The sequence below is a fragment of the Paracoccidioides brasiliensis genome (assembly GCF_000150735.1).
Source record: "Paracoccidioides brasiliensis Pb18 unplaced genomic scaffold supercont2.4, whole genome shotgun sequence".
Classification (NCBI taxonomy): domain Eukaryota; kingdom Fungi; phylum Ascomycota; class Eurotiomycetes; order Onygenales; family Ajellomycetaceae; genus Paracoccidioides; species Paracoccidioides brasiliensis.
Window position 1 is genome coordinate 1413393 of NW_011371361.1, and position 12726 is coordinate 1426118.

At 45.8% G+C, this 12726-nt stretch overlaps 2 protein-coding genes across 2 annotated transcripts; one reads left to right on the forward strand and one right to left on the reverse strand.

Moving 5' to 3' along the window:
- Positions 1-5042: 5042 nt before the first annotated feature.
- PADG_03972 (uncharacterized protein) lies at positions 5043-9553 on the forward strand (the record flags this gene model as incomplete). The annotated part of the gene is made up of 4 exons (XM_010761363.1): positions 5043-5652; positions 5740-8676; positions 8747-9433; positions 9522-9553. The coding sequence occupies 4 exons, from the start codon at positions 5043-5045 to the stop codon at positions 9551-9553; spliced, it is 4266 nt and encodes a 1421-aa protein (XP_010759665.1).
- A 1581-nt stretch (positions 9554-11134) lies between these two features.
- Positions 11135-11872, reverse strand: PADG_03973 (uncharacterized protein; the record flags this gene model as incomplete). Its single annotated transcript, XM_010761364.1, has 1 exon — positions 11135-11872. One exon carries the CDS (start codon positions 11870-11872, stop codon positions 11135-11137), a length of 738 nt encoding a protein of 245 aa, XP_010759666.1.
- Between the last annotated feature and the right edge of the window lie 854 nt (positions 11873-12726).

The window sequence follows — 12726 nt, forward strand, 5'->3', positions numbered from 1 at the left end:
AATCAACTCCTTCAAGAACCCCTATTTTTGAAATTCACTGTCAGAGGAGTGCTGACATATCAGGGGCTGAATGATCCTGAGATGGGTGCTGAGTCAAGCCACGTGGAAAAGTCTGAAGTGTTGATTAGCGTTTGTTGGAAATGAGTTATTGAATCTTGGAAAGACGGGTGTGGTTTGAGGCGAGCCCATGGAGGCTTCGCTTATAAGAGGTTTGCTGTGCATTGAAAAATTTGGTGTTTCTAGAGAGCAGCACTCAGCGTCTGAGTTAAGGAACACAAAAAAGAAGCCTGGAATGGCGCCGCCGGGATGGGTGAGTAAGATCACAGAGAAATATCATCTGAACAATCACGCAGTGCTTCCTTGTCTCGATTGTCAGGTTGACGCTCATCTTCTTCTACGCAATCTCAGCCGGACTCCCTGGAATGCTACTCAATTCCAACTGGTGTTCGAATTCCCAGCAACAAGCTCTTTTTTTTTTTTTTTTTTTTTTTTTTAACGTGAGTGTAGAACAGCCTATCTGATCTCAATTCACTCCTAGGCCGCTAGAGCTTCCAGGTAATACATTGATGTAGTGTGTCTACCACATTAAATGTGAGAAAGCAATATCATTGATATTGATATAACTAATGTATATCAAATTCAACGTCAGCTTCCTGAACATGTAAACATCAGCTAATGACTAGACCTACCGTGAATGTATAAATTGACCTCCCAGCCAACTCTCCTCGTAGGAGGTCTGTTCTCCCCAATTTCCCACTCAATGGCTGAGCGGCTGACGTGTAGGAGACCCCTTCTTACCCTCAAGCAAACCATGACCCTAATTCTTTATCTAGGCCCATGCTCATACCCACACTTAAAGCCGTGTGACCGAGCTACCCAGGTGGAACACACACATCTAATCCCCCGGTTGGATTGTCTTACTAGTTCCTATCGTGATGTTGATATGATCAATGCTTAGAGGAGTGAAGAGTAATACTCCCTGCCTCCAAGCACGCAGTGAAGGTTCCTCAATCTGAGTAGAATTTCTTATGAGGTGATTTCTTTGAAAATGCTCTGAACCAAATCAGCAATTGCAAGATGCATAATTGGGCTGGATTTGCGGGTAGCTTCTGCTCCAGTTCCTTCAGGGGATAGCCACAACGGGTAGGTTTGGGGCTGGGTTATGGTCACCTCAGTGGCGTATCTTTGAAAAAACTGTTCAACAGGCTGCATTCCCCCCTCCCCCCTGGTATGGGATATATCATGTCGATACAGGAGTTGAGTATACTCCCACCCCTGCGTCCAACTTGCACAAGTGGAGTCATACTCGTAGTCCAGGTTATCTAAACCAAGCCTCCAATTTGAAGTCACAGTTGTGCATAAAGTATATAACTCAGAGATTCTCAGAATTTCAGGCGGTAGCGGACATGTTTTTGCATGTTCGTAAAGTAACGGGCTGCACGAAAACACCAAGGCAACTTTGGTTTGATAATATGGCCACGGTGAAGATGAATCGAAGGGGGTAAAGTACATGGAATGAACTGCATTTTCTTCATCGGAAATGGCCACTCAGATGCTTATATTTTGCTGGCGGATCTCTAACTAATTGGCAAACAAACAACTTGCCAATTTTCTCAAAATCTCGAAGGGAAAAACTCCTCATCTCAGGGTTGAATGAAATAGACTGCCAAACGCTTATGTAGTCGGCTTTCAGGCTCTCAGCCCATATCGCGGATACAGAACTGAGCTACATGCATGTGAGATAAGTTGTTGTGGTCAAAACATTGATATATTTGCGGTGAGATATTGTGGGACCTATCCATCACGTGACCTGTTCTCCACCAACATGCAAGTCGTTCTCGTAGTTAAGCAACCTCTGCAATGGATCAAGCTCGCCAATCTGTCAGATATTGCATCAGTAAACCCTGGGTATGATTATTCTGCTTGTTATACTTAGATCTCCTCCATAGTGAGGGTTTTGCATCCTCTCACCTTTGTGTACATGTCGTCATTATGCAAGTCAAGCACAGAATGGCATCGAAACCAAGACACATAGAAATAAAAAAGGATCGTCTCAGCCCCAAGATGTTCTCCATAATTGCTGATGGGGTGTTTGATGCTGGTTTCAAATCTTGTTTTTCCATGCCATGTCAATAATGCCAGCCATGATAATAATATAAGTGTCATGTCTGGGAATTAGTTCGATTGGGTATTTGAATTATAATTAGAACCCTGAAGGAGGAAAAAAGAAGGAGAATATAAATAGCTCAGCTCAGCATCTAAATTATATTCCTTCCATGAAGTTGAATATCAGGTTTATGAATCAACACCTGCTGAGCTCTCAACTGCTGATATTCCTGCTTTTGCCCCCTTTCTGACTTCTCAAGGGCGGGTACCATTACTATTGTTATTATTGGTATTACCCTATCATGAAGACGCATTACAGAGCAGGTATTTCTTGTTTGATGTGTTAATAATAGTCAAACAGAGAATCAATGGTCGAGGATTAGGTCGATGTATCGTGCATATACCCAGTGGCAGGATAATCGGGAATCCTTCATGCATTGCATATTTAGCTGCCGATGTAAAAGATATTTCGTTAACGCGGGGTTGAAAAAGGGTGTTCTGCAGCTTTACTAAAAATTTATTTAGCCTGTCTCTCTCTCTATCTTCAACGGACCAAGCGCAAGCCTCGGATGCGGAATCCTCAATTAGAACTTCCAAGTTAGAACTTGCACTTTCATGGGCGATGCTCGAGTCAAAGCTTTTAAGCAGCAAGCTTATATTTTAACTTTCTGTTTTCTTTTCCTTTTGTCTCCGTTGTTTATTTCTGTTTATTCGTTGGAGCCGAGGAGGTACGGAACAAGACAGGTAGAGGGTGATTCTCTTCAAGAATAAATGGGAAATGTTTTTTTCCATTTTTCGTGGGATTTATCTCTTTCCATAATTATTCCGTCTCAGAAGTGGGACATTTAATATAAATGTGGGGATTGGATGAAAGCGACTGGCGTTGATAAGCTGAAAGCTGGTGGTTTCTTTTTTATCTTTTGCGGAAGAAAAGAACTGGTTCAGCTGATTAAGTCTGGGGTTCCACACGTACCTCAGCACTGCCTATTGAATAGTTATATAACTATGAAGAGAGAGCTGTTAGCAGCAATACCGTGTAATGGTGGCCAGAGACATTACAACAGGTTTATGCTGTGCTTGCATTCCGTGGGTAAAAGAGGGTAGACCGTCTCACCGCACTTGAAGAGAGGGAATACCATGATCTGTTTATTTCTCTGTTTCATATATTTATTTGTTTATTTTACTTGGGTGTCTCTTTATTTAGTTAGTACTTATTTCTTCCAAGACTGTTTTCAACGTCTTAAAATCTGGCGATGATGAATCATGATATGTATTAGTGACGTAACGTGACTGACAACTTAACACCACCCACTGACCACTCAACTACAGTAAAAAAAAAAAAAATTAAAAAAATTAAAAAAAATAAAAGATGTATGCGAAGTAGTTATTTGTTTGAGATAGGGAGTAGAACAGCATAGGAAAAGAGAGAGACGAGGGTAGAGGAAGGAGAAAATTCCCAAAATAAATAAATAAAAATACAACGTAGAAATAGAAATCGAGTGAAATGCAACGGAAACTCAATTAGTTAACCAAATCTCGACATTTCTTCTCTTTGACAACCAATCCAAAAACATCTTCGGTTGCAGAAGAATAGTTATTCCGCAGGCCCCGCATGTGGGTCTATTTCAACATCCTCTCAACTCCATTCCCCATTATTCTTCATTTCTCCAGCTTGTCGAACATTCCATTCCAACTACCTGCTTCTCCAAGGACCACCTGCGTGGACAAAGAGGGACCAGTGGCACAGTTATATATACCAATGAATCTGGGATTTGAGGCTGTAAACAAAGAGGTAAATTCAATCAATTGAACTTTGTGTGTTGGAGCTTCTTTGAACTGTTCCGAGACATCTACCCGTCTTCTTTCATTTTACTCCATCTGATAACTAAAGAGATAATAAGAGGAAACGATGTAGAGGAAGCAGAAGACACAGAAGACACCAGCAGAAAGGGGTTGTGTGTTGCAGAGACGAGAACTAAGTCTCCAGCTAATCTCCTTAGCTCCTCTCACCACCACAGGACAAGTCTGTATCAATTGAGCTAGACAAATATTCTGACCCCCTACCCCCGGTGGTGCATCCATGTCACAGGTTCGGCGTCAATTTCAGCCCAGCGAGGGTGGCCGTAACCCAGCATCAACATCACCACAGCCAACAACCACAGTTACAACAACAACAACAACAACAACAACAACTATCTAGTTACTATCACCACTCTGTCTCTGTCTCTTCCTGTCCCTCTCCTCGTTCCTCTCCTCCATCCACCGCTGACCACCTGAGAGGACGCCCTCCTCTCCATCTTTCCTCCCCATCCATCCCCTTACCCACGCCCCCCCTAGGCGACCCCTGCTGAACCCCTTCTGTGGTTGACAAGTTCCACCAAGACTTCAAATACGCCGGGCCCCCCCTGGATTCCCGGGGACTACTTGGCCATCTCGGACACTGGCCACTCTGGACATCATAATAATATTTCCCCTAGCAATATTACAAGTCCTTGCAACTACCTACCCTCACAGAGTCAACTCCATCAACCGCTGCTCCAAACACCCATTCCTACCTCCTGCTCGTACCACGTCACTCGCACGCTCGCACACCAGAACTTGCTCACGGACATACCATCCATCCGCCTCTATTCCCCCATTGCCATCCGTCAACCAGGGGGGATTCCGGGGATTTGCCAGTGTGTGGCTCACCTACATCGATATATTCATCTACATATACCCCTAAACGTACTCCCTCTCCTATCACACCTCCCATATCTGCAACTACACCTAAAATCCTGCTTTCCCTGGCCTTCATACCACTATCACTACCGCTGCTGCTGTCTCCGGCACGGATCTAATTCTGACCCAGTCGCCAGACCTGATCCAGAACTCTCCCGTACACCCAGACCGACTGACCGGCTCGTCGCATGCGCGGGGCCGGCCCAAATGGGATCATGCCGAAACCTTCCTCCTATGACCAGCTGCGAAAGACTTCTGAACCTCCTCGCCCTGTCACGATGAATAGTAATGATAATAATCAAGGTAAAGATAATAATGATACCACGAATACTACCAGTAGTGGTAATAATGGAGGAACCCGTGCTGTTACATCACCGTCTTCATTATCAGCCTTCCCTACCCCCTCTGCCTCCAACGTTGCCCTCCACTCAGCCGTGGGCAATCGCATTAGAACACTGCCTCGAACCTCCTCAATAGACTCTGCTATCTCTTCTATCTCTTCTGCACATTCGCATAAATCGTCTCTCGACACTGGTACCGTTTCCCCGGAAGAGATCGCTAGTATCATTGCCGCTGCCGGCTCCGCGGAAGCGGTCATTATACATCTGCTCAAGGAGAAGCAGCAGGCTGCATCGCAGAATGCGCAGTTGTGGAGATTAGTAGATAAGCAGCGCACGATGGTTCTAGGATTGAATAAAGATCTAGAACGCGCTGTGAGGGATAAGGAGCGTTATAGGAAGAAGCTTCATGAGCTGCAGAATAGCGCGCCTGCTGTTCCTAAGGCATCTGCGCAGACGGGAGGAGGAGATAATAACGTTTTCAATGGTAAGATTTGTATAGTTCATTCTCGTTTAGTTCTTGAGAAAAAAGATCTCTATTTCTAATAGACATGATTTATTCTCCAATCTACAGATACAGTCTCTGGACTTGATGAAGCAAAACTTTTGTCAAACGCAACAGGCCAGAGTTTACAGGATGGCACTTCAATTTACACTACGTCATTTCATGTGTCTCGTTCGCAAACGGAGCATTCGCTAAATAGAGGAGGTACTCCCAATTCAAATCTATCCAGCCCCTCCGCAAGTGACAGCACGAGGACAGAACAGCGGACGGATAGTAGTAACAATAACAACCAGAAATTGCACCATTCTCCCACAGACTTGTTTATGCATGAAAAGCAAAGTAATCCGGCGCAAATATCAAGCATTAAAGTCGATAACGACAAGACGGATTCATCTTCAAATGATACTTACAGCCAGCATCTTAGGGGGACTGATATGCTGAAGCAAACACCGCCTCTCAGAAAACCACCTCCCGCTCCACTGAACCTTAGACAAACCGAAAAAATGCATTCCCCGTCTTCACGAGCAAATATAGCGGTTGGTGACGACTCGGATTACGGCGAGACGATGGACATCGACGAGATTCCCAAAACAGAGAAGCGCGGTAGAAGAAAAACTAGAGAAGAAGACGATCGCGAGCGTGAGGTGCTGTTGCTCAAGGAGCAAGCTGCTCGCAGCGCATCGAGTAAAATGAAATCAAAAATGCAAAATCAGCAATCCGAGGCTATGCAGAGTATCCACATATCACGGTCTCAGGCCTCTACGGGAATTAACCCTCAGGCTGGGAATCGAATAGTTGCCCACTCTCCACCCGCGGGGCTTTCTGGACAAATCCAACCGCTCGACTCGCTTGCGTCCATGTTGAGCCCACCCGTGAGCGATTCGGCCTCATCTGATAAGGACAGGATGGTCATCTCTCCTCCCATGAGTCCGGGGTTGCCACTGAGTCCACGACCAGGAGATCGTCCGCTGGGTTCTCCGCTCCCTCGTTTCCCCAAAGACTTCCAAGGTAATTTAGCATCGCCGCCTATTTCGCCGAGACACGGCCTCCCTCTGTCTCCTCGTGCCAACAAAATTCCTCCCGCTGCCTTTCCTGACCCCGTGACGACGTCTTCTCTTGCTGCAGCTGCTTCTACAGTGGAAAGTAACTCTCCCACGAAACCGTCCGATCCTCGAATTCCGTCCCTTGTTAAACCTCAATTTGAGCGTAACACGAAGCTAGACATTCCAACCTTCGATTCTTCCGTCAAGATCGACAGTCCCACCACCACTTCTTCCCAGGAGCCCTTAGACCGCATCTATCGGGGCCTGGTCTCAGACCAATACCCCGATCTCCTCTTACCTCCCAACGCCCTAACTTCCATCGACATCAAAGTTGCCTCATCCCGCCTACGGCCGTCGCGTAATAGCTACCTTGCCCTAAAACCAGGGGAGGAAGAGCCTGTTTTCACCCTTAGTGTTTTTTCGCGGGCGAACCGTGCAGAGCTATGGCGGGTCGAGAAGGTTATTCTTGCCCTGCCGCAGTTGGATCAGCAGTTGAAGCAGGTATCCAATTTCTCCGGAAAATTGCCGGATCGGTCGATTTTTAGTGGTCATTCACCTGCAAAAGTGGATGCGAGGCGAGCCGCGCTGAACAGCTATTTTGAATCTATACTTGAGACGGTTACGGATGTGGCGGGTGCGCTGGTGGTGTGCCAGTTTCTCACGGCAGATGCGATTGAGCCGCGGGATGATGAAACGAGTTTAATCAACGGGGAACATAAGGGGAGGCCTTCGTATCCGCTAGGTCCTGATGGGAAACCAAGGATTGAAGGTTACTTGACAAAGCGGGGGAAGAATTTTGGGGGATGGAAAGCACGGTATTTTGTCCTCGATGGTCCGGAGTTGAGATACTATGAATCACCTGGTGGACCGCATATGGGCACTATTAAGATTCATCATGCACAGATTGGCAAACAGTCTCAGCCCACCAATACCAACCAGTCTCCTTCTCTCGCGGATGACGATTCTGATAATCAGTATCGACATGCCTTTCTCATTTTGGAGCCGAAAAAGAAGGACTCTTCTGCACTGGTGAGGCATGTGCTCTGTGCGGAGAGTGATGAGGAGCGGGACTCATGGGTTGAGGCGTTGTTGAGTTATGTGGAGGCCCCGGACGAGGAGGAGGATGCTGGTCGCTATCACCAACATTTCAACCATAACTATACTCAGCAATTATCGAAGAACGACGGCTCCTCCAAGGCTTCGCGTCTGCTCCCCTCCAGCTCTCGTAAGGGTAGCAAGGAAATAGATAGCCCCGAATCCCTCGATTCGTCTGATAAACTACGCTCCTTCAGCTACGACGACGTCGTTGCCGCCGAAGCGCCTGTGCGTGGACAGTCCGGCAACAAAAACTCCTCACAGATGCCATGGGATCAAATTATGCATCAATGCACACCACAAACGTACTCCGCCAAGAACATATCCGGTCCCACGAATGGTGCTAAAATCCAAGATGCAGGCGCGTGGGGTAACAAGGTCGCTCCATCTTATCCTTCCGCTCCATCAACGAGTACGAAAGAGAAGAAGCGGTCCATCTGGGGATTCCGCGCGACAACCTCGACAGATCTAGCCAGCCAGCATCAGAATCATGACTTGAGCAATATTTCGCCAACGGAGCGGCGGGAGCCTGTTCGAGCGGTCTTTGGACTTCCGCTCGCGGATGCCGTGGAGTCTTGTGGCGTTCCTGGTCTTAAGACGGGTTTGCCGGCGGTTGTGTATCGGTGCATCGAGTACCTGCGCGCCAAGGATGCGGCATTGGAGGAAGGCATATTTAGGCTTAGCGGGTCGAATGTGGTTATCAAGGCTCTGAAGGAAAGGTTTAATACGGAGGGTGATTTGGACTTTCTTGCTGAGGATACGTATTATGATGTTCATGCGGTCGCGTCGTTGTTTAAGCAGTATTTGCGCGAGTTGCCAACGACTGTGCTTACGAGGGATTTGCATTTGGATTTTATACGGGTGCTAGGTTAGTTTTTCATACCTTGTTCAATTTATCATGTAGAATTCGGTCTTGCTAACAATATGACGTAACCCAGAACTCGAAGACAGACAGAATAAAAGAGCCGCCTTTAATGCGCTCGTCCATCGCCTGCCTACACCAAATCTAACGCTCCTGAAAGCTCTATCCCAATATCTCATCGACATCATTAACAACTCAGATGTGAACAAAATGACCGTGCGCAACGTCGGCATCGTCTTCGCGCCAACCCTTAACATTCCCGCCCCCGTCTTCTCCATGTTTCTCACAGACTTTGAAAGCATCTTCAGCGAACCAGTTGGTGACTTTTTGATACGGCCTGTGGAGATTGCAGTGGATAATAGGGCCGCGGGAAGGCTGGCGCCGGAGGATATTCGATCGCCTAGACATCAGATCTTTTCAGATTTGCCGACGCCGTCGTATAGCCAGGCAACCTTCCCGATGTCGGACGGGCACGGAAACCCACAGCAGCGACGAGAGCGGGACCGTGACAAGTATGACACAGGTTTCATACCCATGCAACCGACATATGAGCAGCATGTGCTGGGTGCTGCGGACCCGTATAACTCCATGAGCAGCTTGCTAACACCTCCAGGTGGCAACAATAGTAATAATAATAACGGTAATGGTAATAGTAATATGGTGGCGACGAAGGCCAAGCGCCGTGAGAGTAATTTGCTCTTTATGAATTTGGGGAATAGGAGAAGTGGGATGCCAGGAAGCCAGAGGGGGAAGGATGATAAATGTGTGTTCCCTTTTTGCTTTTCTCCCCCCCCCCCCCCCCCCCAACTTTAATTGGTGGCGGTGTTATTCTGACTATTTACCCTAAAAAGCTATGGTTTCTGAGGACTCTGCATTCGAGTGATGACATGGCATGACATGATATGACATGATGCACGAACGAATACTTTCTTGGACTCCTGTTGAGGAAAGAAAGAGGGCTAGACACACCTGGTCTTGCGCGTTACTTTTCTACCTCCTTTCCGCTACTTTCGCTGGCGATACACGTACCATATATTGATATACATGCCTATGGTTTTCTTTATTCTTCACTTCCGACCGCAAGAGAAATGTGAGGAAAGGGGTGAATTAGTGGATGGACGATTCGAAGCTATTGGCTTTTACCCCGCGCAAAGCCCGCCCTCTTTTTTCGAATACATCGCTTGTTGGGTGTAAAATTCCTACATGCAGTTGTGTAATGCTGAAGAATGAGGAGGCGAAACAAGTGAGACTAGGAAGGCGGAGACATGGAGGGTTCATTTGATATGATTTCTAGCTCCTCTGCGTTTAGATTTCTCTCTAGCTCTTTTATACTATACCCTCGTGCTTGTTAATTAGGTTCTTGTTTCCGTTTCGTCTTTCCATCCATTTGTCGTACTTGGCTTGATTCTCTCTTCCTCTGTTTATTTACTTTCTTACATGATATTTTTATTTCTTAGATGATGATTTGAGAGAGATAGAGCTGGTTGATTTTGCTATGTGTATGATACAGATTTTCTTTGATTTCTCTGGACCTTTGTCTTAAAATTCTTCTCTTCCTTCTTTTGCCTGATATGATGATGTATTTTTTCTCACTCATACTATCATCTTCTCTTTCTCTTTTTCATCTTTACAGTCTGTTCATCACCAAATGATAATGATTGATAAGGATAGGTGACTTGTTTTAGGATTTTATTTTTCTCTTTTTCTCTATTTCCTTTTTTTTTCTCACTTATATCTTTATTCTCTCCTAACTTCTTTTCTTCAGTTCTTCTTATTTCATGTGTTCTGGCTTTCTTCTACTGGTAACTTTGAAACCTTTTTCTATTCTCATTCCCCCAACATTTTTCATTTATACATCACACCTATTGCAGCATTTTAACCTCCTTTCCTCAATTGCCTTCCATCTCCATTTAGTTCGTTTCTTCTGGACCAGTTCGTTCCTGTATTCATTCTACTTCTCTTATTTTCAAACATGCTGTTGGACTTTCCGGCTTCTTTAACATGAGTTAATTCAATGCACATGGTTCCACAGAATATATGATATTAATCTACTGTACATCCAAATAATAGTGAACTAGATTCAAAGCGAGAAATTTTTCAGCGCAAAATTCCAAATTGATTTAGTTAACCTGACCTCCTCAGAAGAATTGAATTATTTTGAATATATCGCTTACATCTTTGCCTTGCCTCTCGTCTTTATGTTCGGCCCCCCCCCCCTTTTTCTTTTTTTTTTTTAAAAAAAAAAAAAAAAAAGGAGAAAAGAGAAAAGCAAAAGTAAACAAAGTAATTACATATACATGAAAGCGATGATTTTTTTTTGTGGCTCAGCTCTTTTATAGTCCAACCCTGCGAATATATACAGTTGAAAAGCTATTAAACAATAATAGGAAGAATAATATTGAAACAAATAACAGGGTACCATATACATCCACAACGATGCTGTGGCCCTAATCCCTGGGGTTTTTTATCGTTCAAAATCAATGATAACCTCCAGCTTAACAGGACCAGGAGGCAAATTACCACCAATACCGCCCTTTGCGGCGTCCTTGGCTGTATAGGCATTGTTCACACCTCCGCCAGGGCTGATTGACGAGCATTGGCCATTACCACAGATTTTCATCCCTTGCACCTGTTGACCAGCCAGCTGTGCCTGGATCGCAGAGACGTCAAAGCCAGACCAGCCATAATTGACCTCGCTGCCAAAATCGAATTCACCCCATGTGGACGAATACGACCCATACTTTCCCCTGGGAAGTGCGTTGCCAGGAGCCGCGCTGAAACCCCCCTGTGTGTTCTCGTCAAAGGCCACAAATTTGTGTTCCCCTGGAGCGAGGGAGAAGGAGAGGGCCGAGTTGCCAAAGTGCCCATCCAGTTTGCCTGTAGGGCCGATTTTGTTCCAGATGACTACGAGCCACGTTTCGGTGTTTTGTCCTGAGAATTCGGCGACGTATTTGTACTTGGATACGTCTGCTTCCGAAATTTCGATGATGTTGCTGCCCCAGGGGTTACCAACGTTGCCTACGTAAGTGTACCCGCTGCCGTGGCTGCTGGTGCGGGCGCCGAAGCCAGTGTTGGTGTAGCTGCCAGATGCTGGGGAGGGTTGGCCCATGGATGTAGGATGATAGGGCCGTTGTTGCGGGGGGTAGGCCATGCCAAAAGAGCACATGGCGCCCAAGAGCGCCAGGGTGATTTTGAGTTGCATAATGGCGTAGGAATATATAAATAGGCAAGAAAATAAAAGTCCGAAGTTTTCGAACAAATGGATTATATCAATGTAATACTTGTATGTGGTGAAAAATAGAAGAATTGAACCTGCTTCCACGGTGGGTAGGCATCATTTTTTATACATCCAGCGTATCTAAACACACGCATTCTCCTGTTGTAAAAGCTGGTGTCCCCATAGAACCACAGAGCTTGGTACCGAGAGATCCCGTCCCGCCCTCCCGAAGTACCAGTTCCTGAGCGGAAGGTTAATAATAAGATTGAGCACGATCCAGCCAGGGGAAGACAGTGGGGACTGGTGTGTATGCGCAATCACGCTGCCACTGAGCAACAACCATGGTCCGCCTGAATATATCGGGATAAGATAACAGATACTTTCCATAACGTTCTCTCAAGGCGTTAGAGGGCAAGGTTTGAAGAGTTATGGCAGTCTCAAGAAAGTAACTCATGGCATCTGTTAAAACTAGTTCGAACAAATCCATTGGTTCATGGAGAAGAAGGCAGTGGGGAAAGGCGCAAAAAATTAGGTCACTGATTTTCTTCTATGACATGATTCTTGATCATAGTATCAGTATATTCAGGTTCCTTAACATGTCTGATCTCCGTGGTCCACGCAAACCATTGTAAACTAGCAACGAATTGTGGTCCTTTGAGTGCGTAATGCCACAAAATTCAAGTTGAAACAGGCTACTCCATTCACCCGACTGGGGGTTAGACGAAGCACTCCTCGTTTAACGGAGAATGAACGGTTTCCGGTCGAGAGAGGACTGGATGAAAAGTTAACTGGTTAGACGGAGAGTCGAAAGACATGTGTATATTATTAATAAAGGATTA